The sequence below is a fragment of the Rhinoraja longicauda genome, chromosome 27, assembly GCF_053455715.1.
Source record: "Rhinoraja longicauda isolate Sanriku21f chromosome 27, sRhiLon1.1, whole genome shotgun sequence".
Classification (NCBI taxonomy): domain Eukaryota; kingdom Metazoa; phylum Chordata; class Chondrichthyes; order Rajiformes; family Arhynchobatidae; genus Rhinoraja; species Rhinoraja longicauda.
In genome coordinates, this window is record NC_135979.1 from 4,227,641 (window position 1) to 4,253,856 (window position 26,216).

A 26,216-nucleotide genomic window follows, 5' to 3' on the forward strand; every position below is an offset into this window, starting at 1 on the left:
CCGAATCGCCACCCATTCCTTCTACCCTGAGATGCTGCCTGACTCGCTGAGTTCCAGAACCAGGGGCCACAGTTTAAGAAAAAGTTACTCCAGCTTTTTGTGATACCTTCGATTTGTACCAGCATCTGCAGTTATTTTCCTACACAACCCACCATTCAATCACGGCTGATCTATCTCTCCCTCCTATCCCCATTCTCCTGCCTTCTCCCCATCACCCCTGACACCTGTACCAATCAAGAATCTATCTATCTCTGCCTTAAAAATTATCCGTTGACTTGGATTCCATTAGGGGGGGAGTCATGACTTCGGCCCAGGGAGTTGGTGGGCATTGTTGCAGGAGGCAGGAGGTCGGACGGACACTAGGGTTGCCAACTGTCCCGTATTAGCCAGGACATCCTGTATTTTGGGCTAAGTTAGTTTGACCCGTACGGGACCGCCCTTGCCCCGTATTAGTAGGGTTGCCAACGTTCCTCACTCCCAAATATCCAAATCCAAATCCAAAATAGCTTTATTTGTCATTCGTTCCGAACGAGATTACTTAGCCAGCAGTACAAAAAACACAAGACACAACCCCAACACAAACATCCATCACAGTGACTCCAAACACCCCCTCACTGTGATGGAGGCCAAAAACTTCCCCTCTCTCTTCCCCCATGCCCCTCCCACGTACAGACAACTCGACCCCTACCGAGGCGACCGACCCTCACAGCCCCCGCAAGGAGATGGAAAGTCCACGCGGCCGAGTCACACCGGGCGATGGAAAGTCCACGCGGCCGAGTCACACCGGGCGATGGAAAGTCCCGCGGCCGAGCCGCGCTGGGCACTGTTCAGTCCCATGGCCGAGCTGCACCGGGCGATGGAAGGCCCCGTGGCCAAGCCTCGCCCCGAGGAAGAGACCTAAATAAAGAAAGATTTCCCCCAACCCCATACATACACCCCCCCCCCACACAACCAAAATCAAAACACCCCAACACCAACACACAAACAAAAAAAGGACAAACAGACTGCCAGCGAGCCGCAGCCGTTAGGCGCCGCCCACACGTGACCGCTCACCAATGGCGGCCGCCCGGGCCGGGAGCACGTGGCCGCTGGCTGGGTGAGGTCACGTGGGGCGCAGGGCGGCGACGTCACCCTTTGTCCCTTATTTGGGAGTGAGGAAGTTGGCAACTCTATAGGACACCTATAACAGGTCCTTGACACGTCCTAGATATGAACCTTGATTTCTCTCCTTTCAAGTAACCCCTGCATTCCCTCTCCCCCTACCTCCTCCACCCTAGTCGTCCTTCTAGTTCCATCGTTCGCATCCTTGCAACCCTTCATTGCAACACTCTTCCCCAGCCAACAATAGGCCATTGTGGGCTCCACCCTTCCTTGGTCATTTACTGCCGTTCCTGCTTTGTTCTGGCCTTTTCTCACCTCCAATTCCTCCCCCCCCCCCCCCCCCCCTGCCCACACCTCTCCCCTCCCCCCCCCCCCCCCTGCCCACACACCCCCCCTGCCCACACCTCTCCCCTCCCCCCCCCCCTGCCCACACCTCCCCCCTGCCCACACCCCCCCCTGCCCACACCCCCCCTGCCCACACCTCTCCCCTGCCCACACCTCTCCCCTCCCCCCCCCCTGCCCACACCTCTCCCCTGCCCACACCTCTCCCCTGCCCACACCTCTCCCCTCCCCCCCCCCTGCCCACACCCCCCCCTGCCCACACCTCTCCCCTGCCCACACCTCTCCCCTCCCCCCCCCTGCCCACACCTCCCCCCTGCCCACACCCCCCCCCTGCCCACACCCCCCCTGCCCACACCTCTCCCCTGCCCACACCTCTCCCCTGCCCACACCTCTCCCCTCCCCCCCCCCCCCTGCCCACACCTCTCCCCTGCCCACACCTCTCCCCTGCCCACACCTCTCCCCTCCCCCCCCCCCTGCCCACACCCCCCCCTGCCCACACCTCTCCCCTGCCCACACCTCTCCCCTGCCCACACCTCTCCCCTGCCCACACCTCTCCCCTCCCCCCCCCCTGCCCACACCTCTCCCCTGCCCACACCTCTCCCCTGCCCACACCTCTCCCCTGCCCACACCTCTCCCCTCCCCCCCCCCCCCTGCCCACACCTCTCCCCTGCCCACACCTCTCCCCTGCCCACACCTCTCCCCTCCCCCCCCCCTGCCCACACCTCTCCCCTGCCCACACCTCCCCCCTGCCCACACCCCCCCCTGCCCACACCTCTCCCCTGCCCACACCTCTCCCCTCCCCCCCCCCCTGCCCACACCTCTCCCCTGCCCACACCTCTCCCCTGCCCACACCTCTCCCCTCCCCCCCCCTGCCCACACCCCCCCCCCTGCCCACACCCCCCCCCCCCTGCCCACACCTCTCCCCTGCCCACACCTCTCCCCTGCCCACACCTCTCCCCTGCCCACACCTCTCCCCTCCCCCCCCCCTGCCCACACCTCTCCCCTGCCCTCCCCCCCCCCCTGCCCACACCTCTCCCCTCCCCCCCCCCCTGCCCACACCTCTCCCCTGCCCACACCTCTCCCCTGCCCACACCTCTCCCCTGCCCACACCTCTCCCCTGCCCACACCTCTCCCCTCCCCCCCCCCTGCCCACACCTCTCCCCTGCCCACACCGACTGCCACCCCCCTGCCCACACCGACTGCCACCCCCCTGCCCACACCGACTGCCACCCCCCTGCCCACACCGACTGCCACCCCCCTGCCCACACCTCCCCCCTGCCCACACCCCCCCCTGCCCACACCCCCCCCTGCCCACACCGACTGCCACCCCCCTGCCCACACCCCCCCCTGCCCACACCCCCCCCCTGCCCACACCTCTCCCCTCCCCCCCCCCTGCCCACACCTCTCCCCTGCCCACACCTCTCCCATGCCCACACACCCCCTGCCCACACCGACTGCCACCCCCCTGCCCACACCTCTCCCATGCCCACACACCCCCTGCCCACACCTCTCCCCTCCCCCCCCTGCCCACACCTCTCCCCTCCCCCCCCCCCCCGCCCACACCCCCCCCTGCCCACACCGACTGCCACCCCCCTGCCCACACCGACTGCCACCCCCCTGCCCACACCGACTGCCACCCCCCTGCCCACACCGACTGCCACCCCCCTGCTACAATCAGTCAGAAGAAGATGCACATAAACCGCTGGAGTCACTCAGCGAGGCAGGCAGGCAGGCAGGCAGGCAGGCAGGCAGGCAGCATCTCTGGAGAGAAGGAATGAGACACGTTTCTAATCGAGACCCTTCTACACACTGAAGAAAGATGGTCTGAAGAAGGGTCTCGACCCGAAACGTCACCCGTCCTTTTTCTCCAGAGACGCTGCCTGACCCGCTGAGTTACTCCAGCACTTTGTGTCTATCTTCAGCGTAAACCAGCATCTGCAGTTCCTTCCAACATGATCGGGAAGGAAGGTTCAATTTTGCAAAAGGAAAACATATTTCGGAGTCGCGTGTACAGCCACCATTCTCCATTATTCAAAATCAGACTGAATGCTCGCTTGGAAAAATGGTTCAACATTCTTCTCGAGCAATTACATGGAAATTTCTCTCCACTGGATGAAACTTGGCAATTAGTGAAGGTAGTAAATCAGGAATTTTAATTATTCCGGCAGTGCCAAGACCAATATTATTCTTAATATTATCATTCATCAGGGTCTGGCTAAACCTGAACAAAAACATATTTCCTCATCAGGACTTTCACACGGCACGTATTGTGCTGCAGATGTTTCCACATCTGTACGGACATGGTGTCAGTCCGTCCATCCGCCAGTCTCACCTCCTCCTCTACCTGCATCGTTGTCGGCCTCCCCCATGTCCAACAAACAGTTCAGGATAACTGATTACCAAAGGGAGCAAAGCCTCAGACCGTGACTACATCAAAGCCACCAGCACCCCGGCCACTCCCTCTTCTCCCCTCTCCCATCGGGCAAGAGGTACAGAAGTGTGAACTCGCACACCTCCAGATTCAGGGACAGTTTCTTCCCGGCTGTTATCAGGAACCGTCCTATCACCAACTAGAGGGCGTTCCCGACCTCCCATCTACCTCATTGGAGACCCTCGGACTATCTTTAATCGGACTTTATCTTGCAATAAGCATAATTCCCTTTACCCTGTGCCTGTACACTGTGGACAGCTTGATTGTAATCATGTGTAGTCTTTCACGGACTGGGTAGCACGCAACTGTACACGTGACAATAAGCTAAACTAACGTCAATAGTGGTTTATTTGTTACATACACATAAATGTGTAGTAAAATGAAACATTACCCACAGTTGAACAATAAGACCAATAAGATTAATCAATAAAAATGCAATAACACATACAATCACAACTAACACCAAACAAAAAGAAACATCCATCACAGTGAGTCTCCTCCAGTCCCTCCTCACTGTGATGGAAGGCCAGAATGTCTTTTTCTCTTCCCTGCCGTCTTGTCCCGCGGTCAGGCTGTTGGAGTTGCCACGTCGGGGCTCCCGATATTGAAGCCCCCGCTGGGCGGTGAAAAAAAATCCCGCGGCCTATTTCAGGCCGCGCCGGACGGTGAAAGGTCCGCGGCGGGCCGACCCAAGCCCCGCGATTCGGGGCGGGCGAACACGTTGCCTCTGCCGCTGCCGGAGCTCCCGATGTCGGCCCCCATCCAGGGGCCTGCGGGCTTCCGACGTCCACGCGGCCCGCGCCGGAGCCTCCGGAGACGAGTCGCAGCCGCTCCCGCAGCATTCGCAGGCAGCCAGCGCCGCAGGTGGTGAGTCCGGACCGCGGGCTATGCGAACCAGAGACCCAGGTGTCTCCGTTCTGGAGAGAGAATGTTACAGTTACAGTTCCCGTTCCCCCCCCCCCCAAAACATAACATACAACACTACATCATATTAAAACTACAATTCAGACAAAAACAACAAAAAACACAAAAGACGGACGGACTGCAGGCAAGCCGCAGCTACGACGGCAGCGCTGGCTCCTCAACTAAACTCAACTGTGTGGAACTGAACCAAATACGACCTGACCCGCTGGGTTCCTCTGGTGCTTTATGTTTTCCTCAGGATTCCAGCATCTGCAGTTCCTTGTGCCTCCGTTATACTTGTTAGGGGGCAGCGGTGGCGCAGCGGTAGAGTTGCTGCCTCACAGCGCCAGAGACCCGGGTTCAATCCTGACCACAGGTGCTTGTCTGTACAGAGTCTGTACGTTCTCCCCGTGACCTGCGGGGGTTTTCTCCAGAAGTTCCGGTTTCCTCCCACACTCCAAAGACGTACAGCTAATTGGCTTGGTATAGTTGTAAATTGGCCCCAGTGTAGGGAGGATAGCGTTAGTGTACAGATGGTCACTGGTTGATGTGGACTCGGTGGGCCGAAAGGCCTATTTCCGTGCTGTATCTCGAAACCAAACCAAAACGAAACCTCTCATCGTTTAACACGGACAACACTTTTCCATTTCTCAACAAAGCGTACCTACAATAGACAATAGGTGCAGGAGGAGGCCATTCGGCCCTTCGAGCCAACACCGCCATTCAATGTGATCATGGCTGATCATTCTCAATCAGTACCCCGTTCCTGCCTTCTCCCCACACCCCCTGACTCCGCTATCCTTAAGAGCTCTATCTACCTCTCTCTTGAATGTATTCAGAGAATTGGCCTCCACTGCCTTCTGAGGCAGAGAATTCCACAGATTCACAACTCTCTGACTGAAAAAGTTTTTCCTCATCTCAGTTCTAAATGGCCTACCCCTTATTCTTAAACTGTGGCCCCTTGTTCTGGACTCCCCCAACATTGGGAACATGTTTCCTGCCTCTCACGTGTCCAACCCCTTTTATTTTCCAACATTATGCTCCATCTGCCACTTCACCTGCCTGCTGATTCCGTTCCAGAATCCAGGAAATTATAGATCGTTACTAACACTATTTCTGCAACCACTTCTTAAACCCTTGCAATCTACACACTCGAGTATCAGTATGACTTCCACCATCTTCGTTTAGTTTATCATATCATATCTATCATATCATATATATACAGCCGGAAACAGGCCTTTTCGGCCCACCAAGTCCGTGCCGCCCAGTGATCCCCGCACATTAACACACTATCCTACACCCACTAGGGACAATTTTTACATTTACCCAGCCAATTTACCTACAAACCTGTACGTCTACAAACCTTGGAGTGTGGGAGGAAACCGAAGATCTCGGAGAAAACCCACGCAGGTCACGGGGAGAACGTACAAACTCCTTACAGTGCAGCACCCGTAGTCAGGATCGAACCTGAGTCTCCGGCGCTGCATTCGCTGTAAAGCAGCAACTCTACCGCTGCGCTACCGTGCCGCCCAGTTTAGAGACACAGCGTGGAAACAGGCCCTTCGGCCTACCGAGTCCGTGCCGACCACTAACACTATCCTACACACACTAGGGACAATTTACATTTATGCCAAGCCTATTAACCTACAAACCTGCACGTCTTTGGAGTGTGGGAGGAAGCCAAAGATCTCGGAGAAAACCCACGCAGGTCACGGGGAGAACGTACAAACTCCGTACAGACAGCACCCGTAGTCAGGATCGAACCCGGGCCTCTGGCGCTGTGAGGCAACAACTCTACCACTGCGCCACCGTGCCACCTTAAGTGCTTCCCCCTTTGTGGTATTAATGACCTTGAGCTATTTTCTCCTATGATTCCACAGCTATTTCTGCAGTATTTATGCTGCTTCTAGAATGAAGGCAGATAAAACCATCTTCTGTTTTATTGTCTCAGCCATTTATTTTATTCGCCCATTAATAATTTTCCTGCCAGTGTGTCTGTTGGGCGCACATTCGTTTTTCACACCTCTATTTCTCTTTCCACAAAGTTATGGAAGCTCTTACAACCCTTTCATAAATTATGGGAGTAAATCAATGAATCCTGTCTAATCCCTCTGCACATTCTTTTGTTCATTTTTTGCCTCATCCAAAAAGACTCACGAATCTTCTTGCCTCTATTATAAACCTCTTTTAGATTTTAGATTTTTTTTAGAGATACAGCGCAGAAACAGGCCCTTCGGCCCACCGGGTCTGCGCCGCCCAGCGATCCCCGCACAGTAACACTATCCTATATCCACTACGGACAATTTTTACATTTACCAAGCCAATTAACCTACGTACCTGTACGTCTTTGGAGTGTGGGAGGAAACCGAAGATCTCGGAGAAAACCCACGCAGGTCACGGGGAGAACGCACAAACTCCGTACAGACGGCGCCCGTAGTCAGGATCGAACCTGAGTCTCCGGCACTGCGCCACCGTGCTGCCCCTTTTGGTGTGGTCATGCCTTTAACCTTTTTGGAAAATCACAGAAGGATAATCTTTCACTTGGTTTTATACATGTATCTGTGAAAATTGTTGATTGCTGACAAGCTTTTAAAACTAATTTTCAATCTACCTTAATCAATGCTCTCTTGTTTAGGTTTAGATTTATTATTGTCACGTGTACCGAGGTACAGTGAAAAGCTTTGTTCACATGCCGTCCAGTCAAATTAGACAATGGTACACATAACAAGAATCAACCCCAACTCAAGTACAATATTACAGCCCAGGGGTAGATACAGAGTGCAGAATATAGTTCTCAGCATTTAGTTTTAGCTTTAAAGATACAGCGTGGAAACAGGCCCTTTGACCCACCGACTCCACGCCGACCAACGATCGCACGTACACTAGTTCTATCCGACACACCAGGGACAATTTTACAGAGGCCAATTAACCTACAAATCCACACACCTTTGGAACATGGGGGGAAACCGGAGCACCCGGAGAAAACTCACGCGGTCCCAAGTAGAACATACAAACTCCATACAGACAGCACCCGTAGTCAGGATTGAACCCGGGTCTCTGGCACTGCGAGGCAGCGACTCTACCGCCGCGCCACCGTGACTTTGCCGCGCAACAGGACCAAGGACAAGGTCTGGTGTTGGCAATGTGGTAGAGACGGTGTTGGTATTGTGGTGGTGTAGCGGCTAGAGGTGTTGCCTTACCGCGCCAGAGACCCGGGCTCCATCCTGACTACGGTTGCAGTTTGTGCTGAGTTTGTACGTTCTCCCCGTGATCTGCGTGGGTTTTTACTGGGTGCTGAGTGGGTTTCCTTCCACATCCGAAAGATGTACAGGTTTGTAGGTTAATTCTCTTTGGTAAAATTGTAAATTGTCCCCAGTGTGTGTGTGTAGGATGGCGCCAGTGTACGGGGATCGCTGGTTGGCGTGGACTTGGTGGGCCGAAGGGCCTGTTTCACACTCTATCTCTAAAGGCTAAAGTCTAAAGTTTACATGGAGGATGTGAGTGGTAATGACTTGGACTGTTCTGTCCACAAGAGGGGAGTAGCTCAGAGATTGGGTCTTTGACCCTCAGTTGTTACAATAATGACTTGAAGGTGGGAACAAAATGTAAGGTTTGCAAGTTTGCCGATTATACAAAACTTGGCGGAAGGGTGTAGAGGCTAAGTCAGTGGATAATTTTAGACTATTGATTAGTCAGAGGTTATGGGGAGAAGGCAGGGGAATGGGGTTAGAGGGGAGAGATAGATCCTGATAGATTTGAATGGCTGAGTAGGCTTGAGGGGCCGAATGGCCTAATTCTACTCCTATCCCTCAGGGTGCGTTGAGATGAGGGACAGTGTGCTTCTGCAATAAGGTAAAGATAGACTGAGAGAAAACATGGCAGTGTCAACATGGGAAAGTGTGAGGCCAAAAGCCATCTGGCAAAAGGAATCAAAGGATTACGAGACCAAGTGTACCCTTTGGGCCCAAACCTCTCCTGCATTGGTGCAACACCCTCTCCTCCCCCCCCCCTCCCCTCTCCCCCCTCCCCGTCCCCTCTCCCCACTCCCACCCCTCCCTCCCTCCTCCTCCCCCACTCCATCCCCCTCAACCCCCCCTTATCCTCCCTCCTCCCCACTCCATCCCTCCCTGCCCCTCCCCCCTCCCTACCTAGGAGCTAGATTTAAAACTTTAAAATGTGAATAACTTAAAAAATATAACACCGATTTCAATGAAACTTCTTCCATTAGCACCAAAGGGACGACGGTGAGTAAGGTGGGCCTAGAATTGTCTCGCTAGCATTCTTAGCAAGAGGATTTGAGTATAGGAGCAGGGAGGTTCTGCTGCAGTTGTACAGGGCATTGGTGAGACCGCACCTGGAGTATTGTGTACAGTTTTGGTCTCCTAATCTGAGGAAAGACATTCTAGCCTTAGAGGGAGTACAGAGAAGGTTCACCAGATTGATCCCTGGGATGGCAGGACTTTCATATGAAGAAAGACTGGATAGACTGGGCTTGTACTCGCTGGAATTTAGAAGACTGAGGGGGGATCTTATTGAAACATATAAAATTCTTAAGGGGTTGGAGAGGCTAGATGCGGGAAGATTGTTCCCGATGTTGGGGAAGTCCAGAACCAGGGGTCACAGCTTAAGGATAAGGGGGAAGTCTTTTAGGACCGAGATGAGAAAACATTTCTTCACACAGAGAGTGGTGAGTCTGTGGAATTCTCTGCCACAGAAGATAGTTGAGGCCAGTTCATTGGCTATATTTAAGAGGGAGTTAGATGTGGCCCTTGTGGCTAAAGGGATCAGGGGGTATGGAGAGAAGGCAGGTACAGGTTACTGAGCTGGATGATCAGCCATGATCATATTGAATGGCGGTGCAGGCTCGAAGGGCCGAATGGCCTACTCCTGCACCTATTTTCTATGTTTCTACCGTTTTGGCTGTAGTTCAGGAACAAACAAACAAACAAACGAGAGTTGTAGTACACAGATTAGTCCTGAACTACGATGTAACATCTCTAAGTTTAAATGTAACATCTCCAAGATGACACAAAGCTGGGTGGCAGTGTGAGCTGCGAGGAGGATGCTATGAGGTTCGAGGGTGACTTGGATAGGTTGGGTGAGTGGGCAGAAGCATGGCAGATGCACTATAACGTGGATAAATGTGAGGTTGTCCACTTTGGTGGCAAGAACAGGAAGGCAGATTATTATCTGAATGGTGTCAGATTAGGAGAAGGGGACGTACAACGAGATCTGGGTGTGCTTGTACATCAGTCACTGAAAGTAAGCGTGCAGGTACAGCAGGCAGTGAAGAAATTTAATGGCATATTCGACGTTCAATGTTCCAATTCAACTGCATATGATATCCAAATATCTGTGCCTCAAAAACTTACCTCCACTGGCTCTCAAAAGCCCCAACGCTATCTTACTAAAAATCTGAACATTTAAAGCAAAGATTAATGGGATACAGACTAGTTCATGTTGGGCTGCCAAACTGCAAAGCAGATCTATACCTGCAATCTGCTCAGGAATTCTTTTACATTCCAACATAAGACACAGTTATTGTGAAGAATGTTATGCATTCATATTTATGAACTCCGGCATTTCAGAATTGAGGAGAAGCATTTACGTTTGACTCTGCGAGCTCTGCTTATGATTAAACTTGGTTCACATAGGTCTGGGATTCTTTGCAATACATTGAAAAGCAAAAGCTGAAGGGATCTCTTTGAATAACTTTACAAGGGGCACCATCCCTTCCCGATAAGCTTCTAAACCTCGTGTGTAGGAAAATACAGCAGATGCTGGTTTAAATCCAAGATAAGACACAAAATGCTGGGGTAACTCAGCGGGACAGGCGGCATCTCTGGAGAGAAGGAATGGGTGAAGTTTTGGGTCGAGACCCTTTGTCAGACGGGTCTCCTTCTAGAAGAAGGGTCTCGACCCGAAACGTCCCCCCATTCCTTCTCCAGAGATGCTGCCTGTCCCGCTGAGTTACTCCAGCATTTTGTGTCGAGCTTCTAAACCTGTAGGCTGAACGCAGCCCAGACCATCACGCAAAACCAACCTCCCTTCCATTGAGTCCATCGACACCTCACGCTGCCTCGGCAAGGCCAACAGCATGGTCAAGGACCAGTCTCACCCCGCCGGTCACTCCCTCTTCTCCCCTCTCCCATCAGGCAAGTGGTACAGAAGTGTGAAAACGCACACCCCCAGATCCAGGGAGAGTTTCTGCCCAGCTGTTATCAGGCAACTGAATCATCTATTCAACAACTATAGAGTGGCCCTAACCTCCCATTTACCTCATTGGAGACCCTCGGACTATCTTTAATCAGATGTTACGGACTTTACCTTGCACTAAACATTATTCCCTTTATCCTGATGGATGGCTCAATAGTAATCATGTACAGTCATATCACTGACTGGGATAGCACGCAACAAGAAAGCTTTTCACTGCACCTCAGTACATGTGGGTGGTGCAGTGGTAGAGTTGCTGCCTCACAGCGCCAGAGACCCAGGTTTGATCCTGACTACGGGTGCTGTCTGTACGGAGTTTGCACGTTCTCCCCGGGTTTTCCCCGGGTGCTCCGGTTTCCTCCCACACTCCAAAGACGCACAGGTTTGTAGGTTAATTGGCTTCGGTAAAGATTGTAAATTGTCCCTAGTGTGGGGATAGTGCTAGTGCACGGGGACCGCTGGTCGGCGCGGGGACCGCGGGTCGGCGCGGGGACCGCTGGTCGGCGCGGGGACCGCTGGTCGGCGCGGGGATCGCTGGTCGGCGCGGGGATCGCTGGTCGGCGCGGGGATCGCTGGTCGGCACGGGCACGGTGGGCCAATGTGCCTGTTTCTGCCCTGTATCTCTAAAATAAATTAAATGCAACAATAATCTAAACTAACCTAAGCAAAAGCTGAAGCGATCCCTTCAAATAATTTTACAAGCGGCACCATCTCTTCCTGATAAGCGTCTAAACCTGTGGGCTGGTTCCCACTACAGACACAAGGTGCTGGAGTAACTCAGCGGATCGGGCAGCATCTGTGGAGAACATGGATAGGTGGCGTTTCACAGAGTGCTGGAGTAACTCAGCGGGTCAGGCAGCATCTGTGGAGAACACGGATAGGTGACGTTTCTGGTCTGGGATTCTTCTTCAAACTAGTTCCTATCCTTGTCTAGATGATTAGAGATGTGTAAAACCATGAGAGGAATAGATTGGGTAGATGCACAGCCTCTTGCTCAGAGCAGGTGAATCAAGGATTGGAGGACATAGGTTTAAGGTGGAGGGAAAGATTTAACAGGATTCTGAGGGGTAACTTTTTCACACAAAGGGTGGCGGGTGTATGGAACAGAGGAGGTAGTTGAGGCAGGGACTATCCCAACGATTAAGACAGGTACATGGAAAAGGCAGATTTGGAGGGATATGGACCAAACACGGACAGATGTGACTAGTGTAGCTGGGACATGTTGGCCGGTGTGGGCAAGTTGGGCTGAAGGGCCTGTTTCCACACTGTGACTGTGTGTTTCTGTGACTCTGTGTCTCTGTGACTCTATGATTAGTTGACACCTCCTCCCACTTGAAAGAGGAGCTTGGACGGATGATGGGAAAGTGACCATTTAACATTGGCGACACAGCATGCTGGAGTAAGTCAGCGGCTGAGGTAGCATCTCCGGAGATGGTTCCTACACCTAGCGGCTGGCTGCTATTAATTGCCTCTCTTTGTCCAGACAGGGCAGGAGAGCTCGGACCTTCTCTCTGCACTCAACTCCAGCGTGATGTCCAAGAGGAAGGAGATGGCCAAGCAGATCCTGTCGGAGCTGGTGACGGACAGAGGGCCTCGGGCGGACGCTGCGGGCAAGAGGCAGTCGGTCAAACTTGAACTGAGGAGGAATCCCGAGGGCAGCCCGACCCATCCGAGCGGGCCCAGGACCGAGGACACGGCCCCTGTAGTACGTACTCACTGTGGCTCACTGACAGCGGGGAGACCAGGGGGCAGGTAGCACGTGAAGACTCACGCGGTGCGGGAACAGACGCGACATGGTGGCGCAGCGGTAGAGTTGCTGTCTCACAGCGCTTGTCGCGCCAGAGACCCGGGTTCCATCCCGTCTACGGGTGCTGTCTGTATGGCGTTTGTACATCCTCCCCCCGTGGGTTTTCTCCGAGATCTTCGTTTCCTCGCACACTCCAAAGACGTGCAGGTATGTAGGTAAATTGGCTTGGTAAATGTCAAAAAATTGTCCCCAGTGTGTGTGGGATAGTATAAATGTGCGGGGATCGCTAGTCGGCGCGGACCCAGTGGGCCGAAAGGCCTGTTTCCACGCTGTATCTCCAAACTAAACTAAACTAAATAGGCCGTTTAGGAAAGAACTGCAGATGCTGGTTTAAATCGAAGGTAGACACAAAATGCCGGAGACTGAGGTAAAGAAGGGTCTTGACCCGAAACGTCACCCATTCCTTCTCTCCAGAGATGCTGCCTGTCCCGCTGAGTTACTCCAGCATTTTGTGTCTACCTTAAACTAAACAGGCCCTTTGGCCCCTTGCCAACCAGCGATCGCCCCTTCTATGTTCATAAGGAATAGGATTAGAATTAGGCCATTCGGCCCATCAAGCCTACACCATCTAATCATGGCTGATCTATTTCTCTCTCCTAACCCCATTCTCCCCAAAGCCCGTCACACCCGCACTAATCAAGAATCTCTTGTTAGCAACAATGAACCGAATGTTATTCCACTTTGGCACCCACTGCCCGACACACTAAGGGCAATTTACATACAGAACAAACAAAGAAAAATCATGCAAAAAGACAAAGCCAATGTCCCCAAGGCAGTTTGTCCGTTCAGTTCACCGTCACGTGTACCGAGGTACAGTGCAAAGCTTTTGTTGCGTGCTAACCAGTCAGCGGAAAGACCACATGATTACAATTGGGCCGTCCACATCGTCTGTGTACTTCAGAGCCTATTAGCCAATTAACCTACACACCCACACGTCTTTGGGATGTGGGAGGAACCCCATGCGGTCACTGGGTGAACGTGCAAACTCCACACAGAGAGCTCCTGAGGTCGGGATCGAAACCGTGTCTCTGGCGCTGCGAGGCAGCAGCTTTACCCACTGCGCCACTGATGCCTGTAGACATTAAGACTGCAGCTAAACTATGAGCCTTAACGCCTCTATGATTTATTTGCTGCATTGTTCACCGGCTGCTCCCGAGATGGTAATCTTTACGTCTGGACGCTGCAGGTAATTCTGGAGACAAGGCGATACTCGTGTGTGCAGGAAGGAACAACAGGTGCTGGTTTACACTGAAGGGAGACACAACATGCTGGAGTAACTCAGCGGGACAGGCAGCATCTCTGGAGTGACGTTTCGGGTCGAGACCCTTCTTCAGACCCGACCCGAAACGTCACCCATTCCTTCTCTCCAGAGATGCTGCCTGTCCCGCTGAGTTGCTCCAGCATTTCGTGTCTATCAGTGCTGCTCCTCTACGAGACTGCGATCACACGACGAGAAGGAAAATAATTCTTAAGGGAAACCATCCACGACAGAACATGTAAACCCCAAAAACAAGAACTCAGGCAGAAAGACTTCAGCAGCAAGTAAAATTAAATGTGATTACTGTGTGTAATATAGGTTACATAAACAAGCTTAGCACAGCAAGAAACTTGAGGTTTAGAAATATGTTTACAATTATTCGAGTCTCTTGATCATGTTACCCCATGGAACACGCACTTCACTATTATTTTCTGGCCGACCACAAAATGCTTTGTGTTAGAGTCACTGGAATGGTTTCCCAGCAACAGACATGGCTACTTAATACCATCGAGTTCTCCCTGTAAAACTCTTAAGATGTGGAGGTCTGTGTGTAATTGGAGTTGCTCCCCAGTGCTATTTGTGGAATGTGTGCTATGCAGTGTGGAGGGCACTTTTTCATGCACAAAAGAATTTTGGATTGGTCACATCTGCTCAGAGCCTTTCCAATCATGCCTGCCTCAGGATTTTCCCAAACCGCTTCTTGGAAGTATTTTATCGGGCTTTGCACGAACAATCACGATGAGCCATTAACTGCTGAACCATGTTCTCGATCAGCTGCCAGGTTCAGCTGCCTGACCAGCAGCTTAATCAAGGACGAGTCGCACCCAGCCCCACTCCCTCTTCTCCCCTCTCCCATTGGGCAAAAGGTACAGAAGTGTGAAAACGCACACCTCCAGATTCAGGGGCAGTTTCTTCCTCAGCTGTTATCAGGCAACTGAACCATCCTACCACAACCAGAGAGCGGTGCTGAACTATCTACCTCTTTGGTGACCCTCAGACTATCCTTGATTGGACTTTGCAGGCTTTACCTTGCACTAAACGTTATTCCCTTATCATTTATCTGTACACTGTAAATGGTTTCATTGTAATCATATATTGTCTTTCCGCTGACTGGTTAGCACGCAACAAAAGCTTTTCACTGTACCTCGGCACACGTGACAATAAACTAAACTGATCTGAGTTTTACCCGGCTAAGCCATGTCAGGGGTTTTGCCGATGTTATCTGCCAGGTATGTGAGGTGTGACTGTGAAAGCTCTTTGTTTTCAGGACTCAGTCTGAAGAAGTGTCCCCACCCGAAACGTCACCCATCCTTCTCCCGAGATGCTGCCTGACCCGCTGAGTTACTCCAGCATTTTGTGTCTGTCTTCGGTACAAACCAGCACCTGCAGTTCCTTCCCGCACAAAGCTCTTTGTTTAGCTGCTTTTGAGGGTAGTGCCGCTGCCTCACCGCGCCAGAGACCCGGGTTCGATCCTGACCTCGGGTTGCTGCCGGTGTGGAGTTTTCACGTTCTCCCAGTGTCCGAGTGGGTTTCCTCCGGGTGCTCCGGTTTCCCCCCCCACATCCAACGACGTATAGGGATTGGACGAGAAAGTGGGATAACATGGAATTAGCGTGAAAGGGCAATTAGTTTAGATTGGAGATCAGGCCCTGTGGCCCACCGAGTCCACGCCGACCAGCGATCGGCCTGTGCACTGACACTATCCTACACACTCGCGACAATTTACAATTTTTACCGAAACCAATTAACCCACAAACCTGCACGTCTTTGGAGTGTGGGAGGAAACCGGAGCAACCGGAAAAAACCCACGCAGGTCACGGGGAGAACGTACAAACTCTGTACAGAAAGGAACGGGTAATCAGGATTGAACCTGGGTCTCTGGCGCTGTGAGACAAGGCAAGGCAGGTTTATTTATATAGCACATTTCAGCAGCAAGGAAATTCAAAGTGCTTTACATAAAACATTAAAGAGCAGTTAAAAGCAATTTTAAAAAACGTCATTAAAGAGAATAGGAAATAAAAACAATCTAAAATAAATTAAGACAGGTATAAAATACAAGAATAAAAGTTGCAGTGTAAGAAATGAATAATTATTTGATTTAATAAAAGGCCGCGTCAAACAGAAAAGTCTTCAGCCTTGATTTAATAGAACTGAGAGTTGCAGTGGACCTGCAGTTTTCTGGGAGTTTGTTCCATATAAGTGGTGCATGGAAACTAAACGCTGCTTCTGCAGGTTTCGTTCTGACAGTGGGGGCAGAGAGCAGATCTGTCCCAGAAGACCCGAGAGGTCTGGATGGTTCATAATGGATCAGAAGATCAGAAACGTAATTTGGCCCGAAACAATTCAGTGCTTTGTAAACCAACAGCAGCATTTTGAAATCAATTCTTTGACAGACTGGAAGCCAGTGAGGTAAAGACCTCAGAACTGGAGTGGGGCAGTAATTCTACCGCTGCGCCACCGTGCTAACCGGTCATTATCACAGCTGTCACTGAGGACTTTCTGTGCTCACATTGGCTGCCTGAGTTTTCACATTCAACACTATCACAAAAACTTCCAAAAGCTGTACCATACAGTACTCTGTTCTGGGCAGTGCTGAGTTGGCAATAAACACCATATAAACGTCCTGTTGGTTGCAATGGTTGGGCGTTGAGCGAAGCTCGATTTTTATTCCAGGAAGAAGGATATTTTTTCAGCTTAAACACCTCCAAGGTCAGGTCCAGGGAAAGACTGGGCAGAGAAAATAGTGCACTGTCCTTTGGTTCAATGCTAAAGCTGCAGAAAGGGGGAGAAGAACTGTGGCTGTCTGTAAATTAATACAGTCATTCCAGGACTATAAGATGGAGACACAAGAGACTGCAGTCGGTGGAATACTGGAGAACTCGAGTCTGAAGAAGGGTCCCAACCCGGAACGCCACCTATCCACGTTCTCCACAGATGCTGCCTGACCCGCTGAGTTACTCCAGCACTCTGTGAAACGCCACCTATCCACGTTCTCCAGAGATGTCATCTGTGGAATTCTCTGCCTCAGAGGGCAGTGGAGGCCAATTCTCTGAATGCATTCAAGAGAGAGCTCTTAAGGATAGCGGAGTCAGGGGGTATGGGGAGAAGGCAGGAACGGGGTACTGATTGAGAATGATCAGCCATGATCACATTGAATGGCGGTGCTGGCTCGAAGGGCCGAATGGCCTTCTCCTGCACCTATTTTCTATTGTCTATTGACCCGCTGAGTTACTCCAGCACTCAGCGTCCTTTTTTGTAAACCAGCATCTGCAGTTCTTTGTTTTTCTATGTGCTGGAGAACTCAGCGGGACAAGCAGCATCTGTGGAGGGAAATGAACAGATGATGTTTCTGTAGGAAGGAACTGCAGATGCTGGTTTGCACTGAAGATAGACACAAAAAGCTGGAGCAACTCAGCGGGACAGGCAGCATCTCTGGAGAAAAAGGAATGGATGACAAATTGGGTCGGGCCCCATGTTCCGTCCCAAAACGTCATCTGTCCATTTCCTTTCACGGATGCTGCCTGACCTTGACTTCCTCCAGCACTTTGTTATTTGCCCTAGATTATAAATTTCATTCAACACTCTACTGAATCACTCAAAAAGATTTTAAACCATTTAAGTACATCTGTACAGGAAGGAACTGCAGGTGCTAGTTTACATGAAAGATAGACACAAAAAGCTGGAGTAACTCAGCGGGTCAGGCAGCATCTCCGGAGAAAAGGAATGGGTGACGTTTCAGGTTGAGACCCTTCTTCAGACTGGGGTGAAGGGAAACGGGAGGTATGAAAAGATACATTGAACAAATGGATGTAAGGTGTGAAAAGAACAAATCAGAGCCAGCAACGATGATCTAGGAAAGGTGGAGCCCACAATGGTCCATTGTTGGCGGTGGAGAAGGTGATAACGAGTGGATACAAACAGTGGAACTCAGCAGGACGACAGTGAAACTAGTACGGAGACTCGGGTGGGGGAGGGACGGAGAGAGGCGGTGATAGAGTTGCTGCCGCACAGCGCCAGAGAGCTGGGTTTAGTTTAGTTTAGTTTTGAGATACAGCGCAGAAACAGGCCCTTCGGCTCACCGGGTCCACGCCGCCCAGCGATCCCCGCACATTAACACTATCCTACACACACTAGGGACAATTTTTGTATTTTTCCAGCCAATTAACCTACAAACCCGCACGTCTTTGGAGTGTGGGAGGAAACCGAAGATCTCGGAGAAAACCCACGCGGGTCACGGGAAGAACGTACAAACTCCGTACAGACGGCACCCGTAGTCAGGATCGAACCTGAGTTTCCGGCGCTGCATTCGCTGTAAGGCGGCAACTCTACCGCTGCGCCGCCTGACTATGGGTTTGATCCTGACTATGGGTGCTGTCTGCACTGAGTTTGCACGCTCCTCCTGTGACCGCGTGGGTTTTCTCCGGGTGCTCCGGCTTCCTCCCACACTCCGAAGACGTGCTGGTTTGTAGGTTAATGGGCTTCTGTAAATTGTCCCTGGTGCGTACGACACTAGCAGCAATCGCTGGTCTGCGCGGAGTGGATGGGACGAATGGCCTGGTCCCACGCCGTATCTCTGAGCCCAGAGCAGCCTGCAGCGTTTGGGGACGAGAACCAAATGCACGACTACACCTCTCCCTGCCCTAACACCGATTTTGTTTGACTTTCCAGGGCATCCTCTCGCAAATACGGATGACTTCAAGGCGGTGAGGCCCCTGCCAGGAATCATCAAAGTCGCACTGCTGTCTTTAATGTCGATACCGCACTGCACAAGCTTCCGCAACGTAGGGAACGTTTCCATCCTGCGCACTCTCCCAACTCAAAGCAATCATATTTTACGCCTATATTTTTCTAGAACCGATCACGTTCAGAGGCGACTCTGACAGCCGCTGCCGATAGTCGGGGAAGGCCATTGTGATTATTTCAACTCGGGCGGGGGGAAGGAGCCGAGTTGACCTTCCACGATCCCGGCCCAGAACGAACGGGGACAGTTTCCTGAGCGCGGAGAGACGCATCAATCTGTGCCCAAGCCCCTGGGATGAGAGGGAATCACCATCCCCAAGATGGTTGCAATGGAGGCAACTTCAAAGCCAGCACAAACATCATCAGTTACCTCCCCAGGTGAACCTTCGACAGATCTGCATATCCCACGTGAAAGTCTAAGGATAAGACCTCAGTAAGTATTAAACGCCTGCAGTGTAACGGAGTAAAGCAGTGTGCTGTCTAAACGCTGCCCAGTATGTATATAATTGATCTTTGTACTTGGTGAAAGTTTTCTTTTAACGGAAAAAAAAGTTTTTAAAAGAGAAATAAATAAATAAATAAATGAGGAACCAGGAGAGACTTGGTGAAGCAGAATATGCAAGAGTGCAGAATGTGTGGCGGAATATGCCACAACCACCTGTAGAATGTGTGGCGGAATATGCCACAACCACCTGTAGAATGTGTGGCGGAATATGCCACAACCACCTGTAGAATGTGTGGCGGTCGGTATATGCAAGAGTTCCATGACCACCTGCTCATGGCACCGATACCATGGGAAGTGAGTCGTCAACAGGTGCAGGAGGAGGCCATTCGGCCCTTCTGGAGCTAAAGAGAAACACAGAACGCTGGGGAGACCAGGGTATTGAGGCGCTCCACGTTACTGATGGCACCCTGAGTCATCCTGTTTCTTTTCACAACCAAGTCCATTCTCACTTCTGCTTTTTGTGCCATTTTTACACAGAGTGAGTTCCACTTACAAACTCTCTCAAGTAAGTCAAAGTTGACAGTCCGACAGTAAACTCCAACCCCCCCCCCCCCCCCAGACCAGCTTTACTTTAGAGATACTGCACGGAAACAGGCCCTTCGGCCCGCCGAATCCATGCCTACCAGCGCGCCCTGTAGATTAACACTATCCTGTACACACTCGGGACAGTTTACAATGCGTAAGGAGGAACTGAGGGAAGATGGTTTACACCAAAGATAGACACAAAATGCTGGAGTAACTCAGAGGGTCAGGCAGCATCTCTGGAGTGAAGGGATGGGTGACGTTTCGGGTCGAGACCCTTCTTCAGATGGACACTTTACAATTCTTACCAAAGCCAATTAACGTACGTCTTTGGAATGTGGGAGGACACTGGAGAAAACCCACGGGGAGAACGTACAAACTCGGTACAGACGGCACCCGTGGTCAGGATCGAACCCGGGTCTCTGGCGCTGTGAGGCAGCAACTCTACCGCTGCGCCCCCTGCTGGATCATCGGCAGCGGCCCTGTGCATTCCCACAGCAAACTCACAGTCCAGTCGCAGCACGGTGGCGCAGCGGTAGAGTTGCTGCCTCACAGCGCCAGAGACCCGGGTTCCACTGCCTGCACGGAGTTTGCACGTTCTCCAGAGATGCCGCCTGAGATGTGTAGGAAGGAACTGCAGCTGCTGCTTTAAACCGAAGATAGACACACGTTGCTGGAGTAACTCAGCGGGGCAGGCAGCATCTCTGGGGAGAAGGAATGGGTGACGTCTCGGGTCGAGACCCTTCTTCAGACGGGTCAATCTGACCCACTGAGTTACTGCAGTTATTTGTGTCTGTGCAGCCTGAGCTGCTAAGTTACTCCAGGACCTTGTGTCCTTTAATGACCAGAGTGGCAACGTTCCTCATTTCAGTGCCACAAACGTCCACAAGTAACAAGGCAAAGATGTGCCGCCAAGCAACAGAGTTAGGCTGCTAATCGGTGACCTCCAGCCTCGTAGGGGGCAGCTGTACCTTTGATCAAGGCTTTAGTTCACCGCTGCATGCCAACTAATCACGGCCCGGGATGCCACCTGATTGGATTCAGACTGGGAAGGCGAGCTGGTCTCAGTGGCTGCCAGACCTTGGTGTTCGAGCTTCCCTGAGCCGAATCAGTGCGGCGCGTAGCTTAGCTCTCCACGTGAACGCCGCGCTCAGATCCCATTCCATATCCCGGCAGAAGGTTCCTGCGCAAGTAGCCATCGACCAGCCTTGCTCTTGCCTCTGTGCAAGGAGCCCACACAGCCAGACCCATTCACCATTCCCCAAGCTAACGTGCGCGGAACATAGAACAGTGCAGCATGGGAACAAGGTGGCTTATGTTAGCCAAGGGGCTTTTCCATGTGGGTTTGGAATGTGCCATCTGTGAGGTGGGAACATGGAGTCTAATGCTTAGGCAGTGAACCACGCGTCACCAATTATAGTTTTAGAGATACCGCGCGGAAACAGGCCCTTCGGCCCACCGGGTCCGCGCCGACCAGCGATCCCCGCACATTAACACTATCCAACACACACTAGGGACAATTTTTAAAAAACATTTACCAAGCCAATCAACCTACAAACCTGCACGTCTTTGGAGTGTGGGAGGAAACCGAAGATCTCGGAGAAAACCCACGCAGGTCACGGGGAGAACGTACAAACTCCGTACAGACAGCGCCCGTATAGGTGTGGAGAAAATGATCTTTGCTCAATGGATGTGACAGTGTGGGCTTTCCCTTCCGTGGAAGTCAACCCAGTGTCGGGAGGGGATTGCCGTTGGTGGCTGGCTCTCTTCACCTGCTGACCAAATGCAAGCTTGTCCTCACCTTGTTTGCTTTCTCACCGCAGCTCAGAAGCGTTGGGTCCAGTTGGCCCGCCTTTAAATCCCTGCACGTTGCCTCTGTGGCACGGGTTCACGGTGCCAAGCTTCCGTAGAGAGCCTTCTGCTTTGCTTCTCTAACCCTCTCGAGACTTCAAGCCCCCAAAATCCCCTGTCGTCATGGGGAACACAGTGGCGCAGCGGGTAGAGCCGCTGCCTCACGGAGCCAGAGATTCCGGGTTCGATCCTGACCTCCGGTGCTGTCTGTGTGGAGTTTGCCCGCTCACTTACAACACAGAACAGTAAGTCATACCAAGCAGGAACAGGGCGGCACAGTGGTGCAGCGGGTGGAGCTGCTGCCTCGCGGCACCAGAGACCCGGGCGGGTTCCATCCTGACCTCGGGTGCTGCCTGTGTGGAGTTTGCACATTTTCCCTGTGACCGCGTGGGTTTCCTCCGGGCGCTCCGGTTTCCTCCCACCTACCAAAGACGTGCGGGTTTACAGTTAAATTGGGCCTCCGTAAAATTGCCCCTCATGTGCAGGGAGTGGCTGAGAAAGTGGGATAACATTGAAGTAGCGTGAAGGGGTGGTCAGTGTGACCAAACACCGGTCGGCCAAAACGCCTGTTTCCATGCTGTATCCATCGTAGTCCTAGTGATATAGCATAGAAACAGGCCCTTCGGCCCAACCTGCCTACGCCGATCAACAGGCCCCATCTATACTAGTCCCACCTGCCAGCATATGCCTCTAAACCTGTCCTGTCCATGTACCTGTCGAAATGTTTCTTAAATGTTGCAATAGTGCCAGCCTCAACTACCTCCTCTGCCAGCTCGTTCCATTCACCCACCACCCTTTGTGTGAAAAGATTACCCCTCAGGTTCCTATTAAATCTTCCCCTCCACCCCGAGAATCTGCCAATCCCCGCCTTAAAAATACCCATTGACTTGGCCTCCACAGCCGTCTGTGGCAATGGATTCCACAGATTCACCACCCTCTGGCTAAAGAACTCTCTCACTGGAGGCCTGAGCTCAGCTGCTTTACGAGGGCTTCTCGAAAGACGTATGAACCACTCTCTCGATTAAGGGCCGGTGGATGCGGATGTAGATAGACACTAAAATGCCGGAGTAACTCAGCAGGTCAGGCAGCATCTGTGGAGCAGAGGAATACTCTCACACCAGCAGATGTGTGATGGACACAAGATGCTGGAGTAACTCAGCGGGTCAGGCAGCATCTGTGGAGCAGAGGAATACTCTCACACCAGCAGATGTGTGATGGACACAAGATGCTGGAGTAACTCAGCGGGTCAGGCAGCATCTCCGGAGAGAAGGAATGGGTGACATTTCGGGTCGAGACCCTTCTTCAGACCAGAACCAGGGGCCACAGTCTGAGAATAAAGGGGAGGCCATTTAAAACTGAGGTGAGAAGAAACGTTTTCATCCAGAGAGTTGTGAATTTGTGGAATTCTCTGCCACAGAGGGCAGTGCAGGCCAATTCACTGGATCAATTTAAAAGAGCGTTAGATAGAGCTCTAGGGGCTAGTGGAATCAAGGGATATGGGGAGAAGGCAGGCACGGGTTACTGATTGTAGACGATCAGCCATGACCACAATGAATGGCGGTGCTGGCTCGCCAAATGGCCTCCTCCTGCACCTATTTTCTATGTTTCTAAGTCTGAAGAAGGGTCTCGGCCCGAAACGTCACCCATTCCTTCTCTCCCAAGATGCTGCCTGACCCGCTGAGTTACTCCAGCATTTTGTGTCTACCTTCGATTTAAACCAGCACCTGCAGATGTGTGCTGGGAGTGTACCTGGAGCTGCGTTGCCTTTCCCGAGGTCTGTACGTGGACCTGCCCCAATGTGACCATCCGCTGCTGAATCCTGATGGGATGCTTACCGGCAGTCCATCGTTTAGCAGCTGCCCGCCTGCTCACCCCACACGCAGCGCTGTTCCAAGCCACGAGAAAGAAGTTCAACTCACTCACTCACTCACGCCGACTCCAGCATTTTGTGCCCGTCTTCTTGTCGAACCAAACTTGCACAAGCTCTCTCTTCCCTCCGAGCACAAACGCAGGGTCGTGCAACACGCACGTATCAGAGAGATGTTTGACAATGACCCTGCGATAATGTCGAGCAGCATCACAGCTTTGACGCCCCTGCAGTTCCACCGCTCACAGCCTGTGCCCGTTTCCATCGCCTCTCGCTTCCTTCCAGTTGCTGCATTAACTGGTATGGTCAAACGCGGTCTTGTCCCCTCACCTTCAAACGGAGTAGTCAGTGAACCCACAGACCGGTCCGGTCACAGGTGGGGACAGTGGCCACATTCACCCAGCAGACCCAGCAGACCAGGAGGCACGATGTAAAATTATTTTATTTCTCGTTGTTTAAGCGGCAGTTCTCCAATAGTTTTAAGAACAGATGCAAGTGTAACACGAGGATATGTCACAGAGTAGTTTCAATTACATTATTTATTTGGTGAGATGCATTCTAAAAAGGTATTTTAAATAGCTTGCAATATCAAACTGTGCCAGTCTGTTTCCACACAACAAAACAAGCAGTCAGACGTTTCGGGTGGGAAGGCAGAGAGCTTCTTTCTCACAGTCTGCAAACAGCGCATGTTGGTCTGATTGACTCCTCTCGTGGAGTTTTCTGCATGTAATGCTCCTGACTTTAAACCTGTCCACTGAACAAATAAAAAATATATATTAATCATACGTCGCGTTGTGCTTATTCTCCATTTCAGCAAAGCCGAGATATTGGTTCACTCGGTCGTAAGTGATAGGAGCAGAATTAGGCCATTCGGCCCATCAAGCCTACTCTGACATTCAATCGTGGATGATCTATCTGCCTCTCGCTCTCAACCCCATTTTTCTGCCTTCTTCCTGACACCCCGACTGATCAAATTGACACTTAGATACGGAGAACTGCAGCTGCTGGAATCTTGAGCTAAAGATAAAAGGGAGAAATGACTAGTGTTAAAAAAAATACAGGTTTCTTCCGAGCCAATGAAAGGAACATAAGGCCGAGCAAATCTACCGGGGTCATTTGTTGATGTGCTGATGGAGGAGGTAAGACAGAAGCAATGGATTTTGTGCAGAAAAAGACACAAAGTGCTGGAGTAATTCAGCGGGTCAGGCGGCATCTCTGGAGCACATGGGTAGAATTCCCTTCTTCAGACCCGAAATGATGCCTATCCAGGTCCTCCTGGGATGCAGCCTGACCCACTGAGTTACTCCAGCGCTTTGTGATTTTTTTGTTGTTGCTTAAGTGGCACTTACCATGGCAGGAGGGTCACAGAACACACAAACGGACATGAATCTCAGTGCAAACTGCTGAATATCGGGCAGCACAGTGGGAGCTTGTTACCCCCCCACATCCCAAAGACGTGCGGGTTTGTAGGTTAATTAGCTTCTAAATTGCCCCGAGTGTGCAGGGAGTGGATGGGAAAGTGGGATAACATAAAACTAGTGTGAACAGGTGATTGATGGTCGGCGTGGACTCAGTGGGCCGAAGGGCCTGTTTCCGTGCTGTATCTCTAAAACTAAATAGGTCAAGCAATGGAAATCTCACAGTAAATAGGGACTCGGAACTATGTTAATCTGATTTATTGAGCCATTGGCAAAGTAGAAGTTTGAATTAAAACAGCAAAACCTTGCCATGCACTTAATCACATATTTTAAACTTAAAATGTGATGTCATGGTAACCATCTTACCCAATGTTTCTGCTACACGACTTGTTTGTGCCACAGTCTTACACTCTGCCCGGCTTTCTGGCCTTGCGTTATTTACAGGCATTATTCAGTTCCGTTTATTGTCACGTGTACCGAGGTACAGTGAAAAGCTTTTGTTGCGCGCTAACCAATCAGCAGAAAGACAATACATGATTACAATCGAGCCATTTACAGTGTACAGATACATGATAAGGGAATAATGTTTAGTGCAAGATAAAGCCAGCGAAGTCTGATCAAAGATAGTCTGAGGGTCACCAAAGAGGTGGTTCAGCACTGCTCTCTGGTTGTGGTAGGATGGTTCAGTTGCCTGATAACAGCTGGGAAGAAACTGTCCCTGAATCTGGAGGTGTGCGTTTTCACACTTCTGTACCTTTTGCCCGATGGGAGAGGGGAGAAGAGGGAGTGGCCGGGGTGAGACTCGTCCTTGATTGTGCTGCTGGCCTTGCCGAGGCAGCGTGAGGTGTAGATGGAGTCAATGGAAGGGAGGTTGGTTTGTGTGATGGTCTGGGCTGATTCCACAATTTGCTGCAATTTCTTGTGGTCTTGGATGGAAATGTTCCCAAACCAGGCTCTGATGCATCCTGATCAAATGCTTTCTATGGTGCATCTGTAGAAGGTCCATAACCTATTATGTCTAGGTCACAAAACAGCCGTCTTAGTGACCAAAGCACCAGTAATCTCAGACAGATTGAACGGACTGCAATGGGAATTTAAATAGACATACACAAAGTTAGATCAAGCTATATTTTCAAACTTCACTGCACTTAATCTGTGCAGTAACAATAAACATTTCACACACATATTTGTAATTCAACTCTTAAAGCACCGCAGGATTAAGATGTCCTAATCATTACATTAAATAAACAAACCAGAC

At 51.5% G+C, this 26,216-nt stretch overlaps 1 protein-coding gene across 1 annotated transcript in view; it reads left to right on the forward strand.

The window, feature by feature from the left end:
• luzp1 (leucine zipper protein 1) overlaps positions 1–20,228 on the forward strand; it is a 93,223-nt gene extending 72,995 nt beyond the window's left edge. Inside the window, exons 3-4 of the mRNA XM_078423109.1 lie at positions 12,474–12,695; positions 18,724–20,228. Of these exons, the coding sequence (XP_078279235.1) occupies positions 12,474–12,695; positions 18,724–18,762 (261 nt within the window). The 3' untranslated portion in view covers positions 18,763–20,228. The remainder of the gene's footprint in view (positions 1–12,473; positions 12,696–18,723) is intronic.
• Positions 20,229–26,216: the final 5,988 nt, after the last annotated feature.